Genomic DNA, 13,261 nt, shown 5'->3' on the forward strand with positions numbered 1-13,261 from the left:
TTTTACACACAGTGATGGGTTCCTGGAACACTGCCGGGGATGATGGTGGAAGCAGATACAGTCGTGGCATTTAGGACACTTTTGTGTTGCAACGTGGATATGCAGGGAATGGAGGGATATGGATCACATGCAGGCAAAGGAGATTAGTTTAACTTGGCATCATGTTTAACACTGACATTGTGGATCAAAAGGCATGTTACAGTGCTGTATTGTTCTATGTCCTTTCTGCCTTTTTGAACAGAGGAGTCAATTTAGCTCTAGTTTTTCTGCAACCATGCATTATTAATCTTGGAAGTTTACTGAACTGTTAACATTGTTTTGTGCCAGCTATGTCACATGCTGTAAAGAGGTTGAATGTGTAATCCTGCTGTAGCCATTCCCATGTGACTGCTTTTGTGAGAATTCGAGAAGTAATGGAATAGTTAAAATAGTTAAAGCGCCATCTCATGGTTGGTAGGTAGAAATGCTGGAGAAACTCAGTGGGTGAGGCAGCATCGATGGAGCGAAGGAACAGGCGACGTTTCGGGTCGAGACCCTTCTTCAGACATCTCTTAAACATCTCATGATTGGGCTGCTTTTTCAAATTAGAATCAATGGCCAACATCTGAAGCCTGAACCATTCTAAAGAGCAAAGAATTAAAAGAAAATATGATTTGGGAAATACAGAAAACATTCATTTTAACAGACCTCTTTATAACGGATTTCAGTTACAGCGGACCAAATCTGTTGAAGACAGTTTGTTTTTTCACGGGATGAACACCGTTATCCGGATGGAGCGAATGGTGTTTTTGAACAATTATAGCTTAGTTTAGTTTGGAGACACAACGTGGCAACATCAAGTCCATGCTGACCAATGATCACCCGTGCACTAGTTCTATCATAGTTATAGTCATAGAGTGATACAGTGTGGAAACAGGTCCTTCGGCCCAACGTGCCCACACGGGCCAACAATGTCCCAGCTACACTAGTCCCACCTGCTTGCGCTTGGTCCATATCCCTCCAAACCTGTCCTATCGATGTACCTGTCTAACTGATTCTCAAATGATGAGATAGTCCCAGCCTCAACTACCTCTGGCAGCCAGTTCCATACACACACCGCCCTTTGTGTTAAAAGGTTACCTCTCAGATTCCTAAAAGGTTACCACTCAGATCTTTTCCCCTTCACCTTAAACCTATGTCCCCTGGTCCTTGATTCCCCTACTCTGGGCAAGAGACTCTGTGCTTCTACCCAATCTATTCCTCTCATGATTTTGTACCCCTCTTTAAGATGACCCCTCATCCTCCTGCTCCATGAAATGGAGACCCAGCCTACTCAACCTCTCCCTATAGCTCACACCCACAGTCCTGGCAACATCCTAGTAAATCTTTTCTGAACCCTTTCAAGCTTGCAATATCTTTCCTATAATATGGTGCCCAGAACTGAACACAATATTCTGAATGCGGTCTCACTAATGTCTTATACAACTGCAACCTCCCAACTTCTAAACTCAATTCTCTGATTGATGAAGGCCAAAGTGCCAAAAGCCTTTTTGAACACCTTATCTACCTGCGACTCGACCTTCAAAGAACCATGCACCTGCACTCCTAGATCCCTCTGCTCTATATCACTTCTCAGAGACCTACCATGTACTGTATAGGTCCTGCCCTTTTAAGACATCCCAAAATGCAACACCTCACACTTCTCTGCATGAAATTCCATCAGCCATTCCTCAGCCCACCTGGCCAATCGATCCAGATCCTGCTGCAATCGTTCACAACCATCTTCATTATCTGCAACACCACTCACTTTTGTATCATCAGCATACTTGCTAATCTTGCCCTGTATGTTCTCATCCAAATCATTGATGTAGATGCCAAACAGTACGGGCCCAGCACCAAACCCTGAGGCACAACACTAGTCACAGGCCTCCAGTCCTAGAAGCAACCTTCCACCATCACCCTCTGCTTCCTTCCATGGAGCCAATTTGCTATCCATTCAGCTATCTCTCCTTGGATCCCATGTGATCTAACCTTCCAGAGCAGCCTACTATACGGAATGCCTTCCTGAAATCCATGTATGCAACATCCATGTACAGCTCTGCCCTCATCGACCTTTTTGGTCACGTCTTCAAAAAAATCAATCAGATTTGTGAGACACGATCTCTCACGTACAAAACCATGCTGACTATCCCTAATCAGCCTTTGTCCATCCAAATGCATGTATAATGTATCCCTCAGAATACTCTAGTAACTACAGATGTTAAGCTCACTGGCCTATAGTTCCCAGCATTTTTCCTGCAGCCCTTCTTGCAAAGATGCACAATATTTGCCACCCTCCAGTCTTCCGGCACCTCTCCTGTATTTAAGGACAACTCGGAAATTTCTACCAGGGCTCCGGCAATTTCCTCTCTAGTTTCCCGCAGTGTCCTCGGATATATCTGATACATGTTAGGGATAATCCACTGTGAGTAGGAAAAAACTACTGCATGCCAAAGACAAAGACATTGTGAAGGCATGTTTTTTTTTTTCCGGGTGTTGACATGCAAACCTGCAGCCCAACTGGCCTCTGAACTACGCAAACTGCAGGCAAAGCCTGCAGCCCCACAGTGCTGGAGAACCTGGCCTACCTCTTTTGAGACTGACCCGCAGTCGAGACTCTTAAGATAAGGGAAACATCCTCCATCTACTTATTAATCATGTAGCGGCTTTAACTATTTCTTACACGTCTTGTGCTTTTAATCTGTTCTCAGTGAATATCACTATGTTCTGAAAAGATAATCTCCCGTATTTATTCAAGGTCAGGTCGTAGGGAGTTTGCCCCCGCCACAGGTACCATGTAATCCCGTGCTACCTGCTCCATGGTCGCATAGTCGGAGACTAAACTGTCTCCCCCACCTGGTTTGCCAAGTGAAGAGGGGGCTGTTCACCCCCAGCAGGACCAAAAACAAGATCTGTCAAAGGGCGAGTGAGCTACTAGCGAGCCAACGGCCACCCACACTTCAGTAGAAGTTGCGATCACTGTCGTACATGGCATTGTAAGAAATGATGATAAAGCACACACACCAAAATCCTATACTTCCAGCGGCGGAAGTCCGCAGGAACTGGAGGACAGAGATGTGTGATGCGTCCGTCACCACTGCGTTGCTAATGTTTTTCGACGATGATGAATGAATGAATGAATTTATTCAAAGATTACTCACTAATGGTTTCTTACTCATCCTCGTATAAAAATCTCCCCAAAAATCTCTGGTTGTCATGGTGAGTCAGCATAACTGACACAGATTTTCCACTGATCAAGTGTATCTGCTTTATGCGCAACAATATGTGGTTTTGTGTATTTAGTCATGTCCCATCTAGATTTCCATTGTAAAATATGCCATTTCCTAGTTTGTTTAGCTTGCAAGATTTAATTTAAACCAACTCAAAACTACGACAAACCACAATGGGTACTTTGGTTATAACTGCAACAGATTTAATGAACGTTATATACAGTACAAAGCAATGCTTTACACTGAATAAGTACAGTATGTTCCTCAATCCCTGTATGACCTCTTTTCCCTCTGATCTATCTCATTCACTGCAGATTATTTTCCTCCTTGTCCTGCTGCCACTCACTCCCATACCTTACGATTGTGAGGGTCCCATCTATTGGTGATGGAACCCTCACCAATTGTTTAGATTTCTTAACAAATGTTGCTTACTTCTCTTTGAATATTTCAACCCCATCTTTTCATCAGGATTCTGGCTCCTCTTTTCCTGTTTCAAGTACCATATTTATTTAGCACCATCTTAGTAGATTTGTGTGTGCGCCAGGCACGCTGCTTCCAACATAACACCCACAGGCTAAATTGGTCTCCTGACTCTCACATAGAGCCAGTATAAAAGGTAATTCTGTTATGCCATTCAGTTATTTTTTTACTTAACTGTTATGCTTTGCTTTTTAATCAGTCTCATTTTGTATTAGCTTTACAGTATTAATCTTAATGTTATCAACTTTGTCCCACTGCAGCAAAATAGTAAAACACTAAGGCGAATCAGAAACATTTTAAAGTAGGCTTATAATGTAGTGCGACCATAATCCTGAAATGAAGGCAAGGAGCCAGGTGTTTCGGGAGGTATTTTAATCGTTGTCCTTCTCCTGACCAGACGAGTCTTCAAGAGGAAGATTGCACCTAAATCCCTACCCTTTATCCCTTTAGCTAAGGGCTGCCTCCAGACTCATCCATTCCCGTGCCGAGAGGTTTGATAGAGGAAATGGCCTGACCCGTGGGAGCCGCCACAGGATTCCCCCCCCCCCCCCCCCCCACCCCCCCACCCCCCCCCCCCCCCCCCCCCCCCCCCAGAACCGGAGGCACGAAATGCACCGCCGGGCGTACAACACGACCAGACGGAAGTCGGCCGACCGAGGGGCTGGCGGAGGCACAGGTCGAGGGACCGGTGGAAGGACAGGTGGAGTGACAGGCAGAGGGTGTCGCGAAGGGGGGCGACCTTGCGGCCGAGGCTGGGCAACCAGCACCGGCTGGTCAATGTCCAAATGTTCCGGCTTCAACCTGTCAATCTATACGGCCTCTGGCCGGCCCCCCATGTCCAACACAAAGGTCGTCAGTCCGTGCTCCAACCTTCATACGGCTTCTGGAGCAGCGTCCGTTGGGTATCATGGCGCAGGAACACATAGGGGCAGTCCCGGAGAGCCGATGGCACGTGCGGGCGGAATGTCCCATGGCGGGACGTCAGCACGGGCTGTTTGCCTACGGGTGATAGGCCGTGATGTGGTGCAGCCGCACACCCAACAAGTGAGCCATGGCCGATCACAGTTCAGACGTGAACTGTGGCCCCCGGTCCTAGGAGATGTCCACCGGCACCCCAAAGCGAGCAATCCAGTGCGCGGACAAAGCACGTAGCCGTTGAAGTATCGGCCAGCGGTATGGTCTCCGGCCACCGCGTGAAGTGGTCCACCATCGTGAGGAGGTGGGTGATGCCCCACAATGTCCACGTGGAGATGGTCGAAACACTGGCGTGGTAGACCGAACTCCTGGAGGGGCACCCGGACATGGTGCTGGATTTTCGCGGTCTGGCACGGAATGCAGGTGCGGGCCCAGTGGTCAACCTGCTTGCGCAGACCATGCCACATGAACCGGGCGGCCACTAGTGCCGTCGTCGCACGGATGGATGGGTGAGCCAGCCCATGGATCACATCCAAAACCCTCAGGCGCCAGGCGGCAGGGACGATGGGGCGCGGCTGACCGGACAACACATCGCACAGTATTGTTGCTCCTCCAGGGCTGAGAGGGACATCCTCGAGGCGAAGGCCGGAGATGCCAGGGCAGAATAGTCAATTCCGGGCGCCACCTCGAACACGGCATCGACGGCGGGGCAGGACAACGCGTCAGCCACCCGGTTCTCTTTCCCCTCGATGTAGCGGATGGAGGTGGTGTACGGCAACTGCCGCTGCTGTCGTGCGGACCAGGGTTCGGAAACCTTTGTCAGAGCGAATGTGAGCGGCTTGTGATCTGTGTAGGCGGTGAACGGGCGGCCCTCCAGGAAATAACGGGCGTGGCGCACCGCCAGGTACAGAGCCAGGAGCTCGTGATCGAAAGCTCTGTTATTCGTCTGGGCGTGGTTGAGGTGCCGGCTGAAGAAGACCAGGGGCCGCCAACCCCCGTCTGTCAGTTGTTCCAGCACGGCACCAACGGCCGACTCCGAGGTGTTCAATGTAAGGGCAGTCGGGGAATCTACCCGCGGGTGTACCAGCAGTGCAGCCCGAGCAAGGGCCTCCTTCACGCCATCAAATGCCGCCACCGCCTCATGATGTGGGCCGCGGATGGCACAAAATGGTGATAAAAATCCACCATCCCGACAAACTCCTGCAGGCCGCGCACAGTGTATGGACAGAGAAACCCGGCGGACCCTGTCCGGCAGGGGAACCGCACCTTACGAAGTCACGCGGTGGCTGAGGAAGTCGATGGTGGTCACCCCAAAACGGCACTTGGCGAGGTGGACAGCCAAACCATGCTCACTGAGCTGCCGGAGGTGGGCACAGAGCTGCCGGAGGTGGGCACAATGCTCCTGCCGCGAGCGGCTGGCCACCAGGATGTCGTCGAGGTGGACAAAAGCAAACTCGAGGCCGCGACACACCCCGTCCATTAACTGTTGGAATGCCTGCGCGGCGTTCTTAAGGCCGAACGGCATCCGCATGAACTCGTACAGCCCAAACGGCGTAATGATTGCCGTCTTGGGCACATCCTCCGGGTGGACTGGGATCTGGTTATAACCCCATACCAAATCCACTTTGGAGAAAATAGTAGCCCCGGCCAAATGGGCGTTGAAGTCCTGGATGTGGGGTATGGGGTATCGATCTGCGGTGTGGTGGCGGCATTCAGCTGCTGATAACCCTCACAATGTCGCCAGCCCCCCGCTTGCCTTAGGGCCATGTGGAGTGGGGACGCCCATGGGCTGTTTGAAGGGCGGATGATCCCCAAGGACTACCATCATGCGGAACTCCTGCTGTGCCAGACGTAGCTTATCCGGCGGCAGTCGGCGTGCTCGTGCGTGGAGAGGTGGTCCCGTAGTCTGTATGAAATGAACCACCCCGTGCCTGGGGGTCGACGACCGGAACCGTGGTGTCAGGATATCCGGGAACGCGGCCAAGACCTGAGCAAAGCAGGAATCCACGGACAACGGGGGGCGTCCAACCGGCTCATCCAAACGCAGCGTAATCGGCTCCATCGTGGCAGCGTGGACCAGGCGCTGACGCCTGATGTCCACCAGGAGGGAATGAGCCCGGAGGAAGTCGGCGCCGAGCAATGGCTGCGAGACATCAGCGATGGTAAACCTCCACGAGAAATGACAGGAGCCGAACACGATCGGGACCGTGCGAACCCCATACGTACGGATGGGGCTGCCATTTGCCGCAGTGAGCCCCCGCTTACCGGAATTAATGTCTGCCAGCAAAGGGGGCAGGACGCTCAGCTCTGCCCCGGTATCCACGAGGAAACGGCTCCCGGAGCGCCGATCCCAGGCGAATAGGCGGTGAATCTGGCCGGCCGCCGCGGAGACTATTGGCAGACGGCCCTGGCATTTCCCGGGAACGTGCATGGCTGACGGCATTGCCGTGCTGGTGGCGCTTGGAGCCTGCTAGTGCTGGCCTGCAGGTGCAGTACCCGCCACGGCCGCAGGGGGCAATCGCACAGGCCTCCGGGATGCAGCTGTCACTCCTTCCACAGCTCCCCCGCCCAACCGGAGGAAATCGGGCGCTGCCAGAGTGACGGGCAGCGCGCTGATGTCATCCGGGCGCGCCCTCCACAGCGTGTCAGTGCGCCTGCTGATGGCCAGCGCGCTGACGTCATCCGGGCGCACCGTCCACAGCACGTCGGCATGCCTGCTGAGGGCCCTGATATCTGCGTAGAGGCATTGGTAACTTGCAGGCGGATGTAGGCCGGCAGCAGATGCAGGTAGGTGTATTCGAACATTACGCACGGCGTGTGCACATTCAGGAGCGCGACCATCTCATTGAGGAGGCTTGATGGCCGCCAGTCGCCTAGGCCCTCCATATGAAGGCTCTGTCTTCTGCCTCCATCATGACAACAGTGGAGCGTCAAGGTCACCAATGTAGCGCGACGATAATCCCGAAATGAAGGCGAGGAGCCAGGTGTTTTGGGAGGTATTTTAATCTTTGTCCTTCTCCTGACCAAACGAGTCTGCAAGAGGAAGAAGGCACCTAAACCCCTGCCCTTTATCCCTTTAGCTAAGGGCCGCCTCCGGACACATCCATTCCCGTGCCGAGGAGTTCAATAGTGGAAATGGCCCGACCCTTGGGAACCGCCACAATACGTTTAAAACACTTTGCTGAGAAAACCAGCATCCTAAATCTCTTCGATTTTCCAGCATCTGCAGTTCCTTCTTAAACAGCCTACTAAATCTCTTCTTGTATGACAGGCACTTTCCTGTTAACAGTTGGCCCTGCTAGTAAAGGCCAGATTCTGGAAATTAATAAATATAAACAATCTCAAAATCAGTTGGATCAATCTTTTCTGCACTCCTTCCAATGGCAAGTACATTTTCCTTTAGACAAGTAGAACAAAATTGTACACATTATTTCCGGTCAGACTAAGGCCCTGCTTAGCAAATTGTCTTCCATAAATTCAGTAAGGATTAATAAATAATTTTCTTTTTTTAATTGTCTGCTGCATGTACGTTAACTTTCACTGGCTTGTGTACAGGGACAACAGGTCCTTCCGAAAATCGATATTTCCCAATCTTTCAGTATTGCAACAGAAATATCGAAGTGGTTAATTTCTACATCAGTTTTGCTTTCCTGTCCTTGCCTCTGTCCTTGAATGTCGTCTTAATGTTCAAACCTGACTGTGCACAGTATTTGAAGGTCTTTGGGATGGAGAATTACAAATATTTATATAGGAATTAAGTAATTTCTCCTTATTTCAACTGTAAATGGCCAAGAACTATGCTGCCATGTTGTTGTCTACTCACTGAGCTTGCCCATAACTTCTCAAAGACAATTTGCTTTCTCATCTCTACCAACATTGCCCATTATTTTCACATTCCCAATCGGACTTTCATATAGTGGAGGAACTAAGTGCAGTTGCTGGTTTTCATATTAATGTTTAATTTGAAATATTGGCATGTTTAATTTCACTTGTCCATTTCAATCCTACTCTTTGAATGACAGAAAAAGGCAGGAGACTTTATATAACAGTAGCAGTGGTAGGACACATTGTTCTTTAAGACTGCTCTGTCATTCATTAAGTCCATAGCTGATTCTTTATATTAACACCATGGTTCTGCTTGATCTCTTTAGTATATAAAAGTCCATCGACCTACACTTTGAATATAATATACGTTGCAACCCCTCAGTATTTAGAAACATAGAAACGTAGAAAATAGGTGCAGGAGTAGGCCATTTGGCCCTTCGAGCCTGCACTGCCATACAATATGATCATGGCTGATCATCCAACTCGGTATCCTGTACCTGCCTTCTCTCCATACCCCCTGATCCCTTTAGCCACAAGGGCCACATCCAACTCCCTCTTAAATATAGCCAATGAACTGGCCTCAACTACTTTCTGTGGCAGAGAATTCCACAGATTCCACACTCTCTGTGTGAAAAATGTTTTTCTCATCTCGGTCCCAAAAGACTTCCCCCTTATCCTTAAACTGCGACCCCTTGTTCTGGACTTCCCCAACATCGGGAATAATCTTCCTACATCTAGCCTGTCCAACCCCTTAAGAATTTTGTAAGTTTCTATAAGATCCCCCCTTCAATCTTCTAAATTTTAGCGAGTACAAGCCAAGTCTATCCAGTCTTTCTTCATATGAAAGTCCTGCCATCCCAGGAATCAGTCTGGTGAACTTTCTCTGTACTCCCTCTATGGCAAGAATGTCTTTCCTCAGATTTGGAGACCAAAACTGTACACAATACTCCAGGTGTGGTCTCACCAAGACCCTGTACAACTGCAGAAGAACCTCCCTGCTCCTATACTCAAATCCTTTTGCTATGAATGCTAACATACCATTCGGTTTCTTCACTGCCTGCTGCACCTGCATGCCTACTTTCAATGACTAGTGTACCATGACACCCAGGTCTCGTTGCATCTCCCCTTTTCCTAATCGGCCACCATTCAGATAATAGTCTACTTTCCTGTTTTTGCCAACAAAGTGGATAACGTCACATTTATCCACATTATACTGCATCTGCCATGCATTTGCCCACTCACCCAACCTATCCAAGTCACCTAGCAGCCTCCTAGCATCCTCCTCACAGCTAACACTGCCCCCCAGCTTTGTGTCATCCACAAACTTGGAGATGTTGCATTCAATTCCCTCATCCAGATCATTAATATATATTGTAAATAGCTGGGGTCCCAGCACTGAGCCTTGCAGTACCCCACTAGTCACTGCCTGCCATTCTAAAAAGGACACGTTCACTCCTACTCTTTGCTTCCTGTCTGCCAGCCAGTTCTCTATCTACATCAATACTGAACCCTCAATACCGTGTGCTTTAAGTTTGCATACTAATCTCTTATGTGGGACCTTGTCGAAAGCCTTCTGGAAGTCTAGTTCATTATATAGTGATTTGCAACAGGAAATTAACCCCAATCTGTGACTGACAAAGTGCATGAACAACTTAGTGATCAAAGGTATTTACACCGACTGCAGTGCACATTAAAATTTAACTGTGTAATAGATTTTAAATCCAGGTTCTTCAAAGATTTTTAGATGAATGTAGGGCAGGATAAGATGTCTATCTTAATGCTATTAAGTTTAGTTTATTATTGTGCGAACCAAAGTGTGCTATTTTTTCCCTGATATTTCAATTTAAAATACTGACTGTTGGAGAGAAATGGTTCTGTCAGTATTTCAGTTTTGTACAAACTAGAATAGGAGCATCGTACAGCACAGAGAAAGGTCATTCAGCCCACTCGTATATGTGTTGACTTTTTGAAAAAACTATCCAGTTAATGGTGAGTGCTGAGGAGCTGGTTTGTTGTTGGGTATAATAGAGCAATCCAATCTATTCTCTGATTTTTTGCTATGCACGTACATATTTCCAGCAGGATAGATTTGACTAGCATTGGTCTGAATCAGAGACTGCCTTGCATTATTTAGCTGTTTTATAACATTTTCTTTTTTTAAAGCTTTATGCTTGCAATAGACGACTTGACATCTGACCGTTTAACATCAGAAAACAGAAGTCAAAGAGAAATTCTCAGTGAACTGTCGAAGAAACTGACTGAAAGCATCATGCTGGAAAAGTCTCTGCAGGCGTGAGTATCAAGGAGCTGATGTTTGTTTATTTCCATTGCCTTTCCCACACCCTCACTGGCCCTATGTATCACCTTCATGACAAGTGACGTTTGGCATGACACATCAATTAAAACCATGCTTCTGCAGTATAAAGTTAGCAAACCCACTGGCCTACGTTTTTTCTGATTGAAGAATGGATTGAATTGGAAAAAAATGTTGCACGAATCTCACATCGTGAATAGATTTGATTTAATTGATCACTGTAAATTTGCAAAAGTGATGCTCAAAAGTAGAGGTTTCCAAATATACTTTTAAAAACATTGAATATGACCAGTCACTATAACCTTATTTGCTGATCAACTAGTTCATTATATAGTGATTTGCAACAGTAATTTAGTATATAAGAGTACACTTATTTTATATTTGCACTGTCAGGCTGTTCCAAAGCACTTCACTCAAATAATACAGTTGAAGACAGAAACGGTTGATGTCTTAGACTGATGACTTCATCAGTGAAAGGCTTCCTCTGTGGCAGACAAATCATAACATGTTGGAATTTTGTATTCAGTCTGAGTGTGACGTGGTTAAGTCTAAAACTGGGATCTCAAATTTAAACAAATTAAATTATGGCGGTGTGAAAAAGTAATCGATGAAAGTAGTTTAAAACGATTTTCTGGACAAAAATCTGGGTAGGCTTTCATAGTTGGTTCCTGAGGGACGGTGGAAGAGCAGAGGGTAAATGTTTGATTGTTTGGGATTGAGATTGTATTATTGCAATGAAAATATCCTTCTACTAGAAGTAGTGGCACCTCTTACCCCGGAACTAAGAGTCTCTTGCATCAATCAGACCACTGCCATTTGCAGAGCTACTGTATTCATAACACAATTGAAAGTGCCTCATCATGACCAATTAGTGTGAAGATGTTCTATTTCCCAATTATTTTATTATGTGAGTGTCTCTTGGGGATGCAGACTAAAATGCTGGAGAAACTCAGTGGGTGAGGCAGCATCTATGGAACGAAGGAAATAGGCGACGTTTCGGGTCGAGACCCTTCTTCAGACCCTTGGGGATAGTGTTCAGTGATAGCTTAATGACTTCATGTAGAAATTGTCATCCTAAGTGCTTCACAGGCTTCATTTCAAATTAAAGAAAATTTAACATCGTGCTACAAATAAATATATTAAACATGACTTGGAAAAGTAGGGAAGATTTAAAGAAAAACTGATTAAAGCGAAAGTGGAGATATTTAAGGAGGAATTTGTTCACATGTCCAATCTGGGTTCCACAGAATAAAGGTCAGTGATGTTAAAGATTGTAGAACTGATGGAGGTTATAGGATGAATGAAATTGAGCCCAATGCACTAATTAAAAAAGATGAGAATTTGAAAACTGAATCAAGCTACATATTACGCTCTCATCTTGTCTCGTGCGTGCGTGCGTGTGTGTGTGTGTGTCTCTATGTGTGTGTGAGAATTACGGACCAATGGTACACGATAGCTTGGTACACTACAATGTTTGGACCACTGTACTCACAATTGTCCTATGGTGTGTTGTATCAAAGTTACGTTCAGTTGGTATATTTTACAAGTTAACTTTAAAATTTTAACTTTTCACTTCACTTCTCACTGCAAAAAATCCAAATCCAATTGCCGGGCCTACCTGCTACAGTGTTGCAAATCACAGGACACCGAGTCCTGGCAACAAGTGTAATTGGATTTTTTTTCCTGGCAGCAAGTGCGATTGGATTTTCTTTTAAGTTTAAAAAGAGGGAGGGTGAATAAGGGGAAATGAGCAGTTGGGGGCTATGTTTAAGAAGGAACTGCAGATGCTGGAAAATCGAATGTAGACAAAAATGCTGGTGAAGCTCAGCGGGTGAGGCAGCATCTATGGAGAGAAGGAAATAGGCAACGTTTCAGGTCGAGACCCTTCTTCAGACTGATGTGAGGGGGGGGGGGGGGGGATGGGAAGAAGAAAGGAAGAGGTGGAGACAGTGGGCTGAGGGAGAGCTGAGAAGGGGAGGAGAAAGCAGGGACTACCTAAAATTGGAGAGGTCAATGTTCATACAGCTGGGGTGCAAACTGCCCAAGCAAAATATGAGGTGCTGCTCCTCCAATTTATGGTGGTCCTCACTCTGGCCATGGAGGAGGCCCAGGACAGAAAGGTCGGATTCGGAATGGGAGTGGGAGTTGAAGTGCTGAGCCACCGTTAGATCAGGTAGGTTAATTCGAACCGATCGCCAAGCCTACGCTTGGTCTCACCGATGTAGAGCAGCTGACATCTAGAGCAGTGGGGGGGGGGGTTTATATATTATATAATATATATATATATAGTTGGGGGCTATGGGTGAGTGGTGGAATATTGCATTGGGGAATGGGTTCCATTGGGGGACCAAGCCTCCTATGTGACAGGGACCCAACGGGTCCCACTTGGTCTAGTGTTTTACTAAAGCCAGTGCAGTTCAGTGAATGCAGATTACAAATTAATGGAAATGACGTGTGTTACAGTTCAGAAGGCAGTTTA

At 47.3% G+C, this 13,261-nt stretch overlaps 1 protein-coding gene across 1 annotated transcript in view; it reads left to right on the forward strand.

Moving 5' to 3' along the window:
• haus1 (HAUS augmin-like complex, subunit 1) overlaps positions 1–13,261 on the forward strand; it is a 38,642-nt gene that overhangs the window by 10,377 nt on the left and 15,004 nt on the right. Inside the window, exon 4 of the mRNA XM_055655269.1 lies at positions 10,632–10,760. Within this exon, the coding sequence (XP_055511244.1) occupies positions 10,632–10,760 (129 nt within the window). The remainder of the gene's footprint in view (positions 1–10,631; positions 10,761–13,261) is intronic.

Source organism: Leucoraja erinacea, chromosome 1 (genome assembly GCF_028641065.1).
Source record: "Leucoraja erinacea ecotype New England chromosome 1, Leri_hhj_1, whole genome shotgun sequence".
In the NCBI taxonomy this organism is placed as follows: Eukaryota; Metazoa; Chordata; class Chondrichthyes; order Rajiformes; family Rajidae; genus Leucoraja; species Leucoraja erinaceus.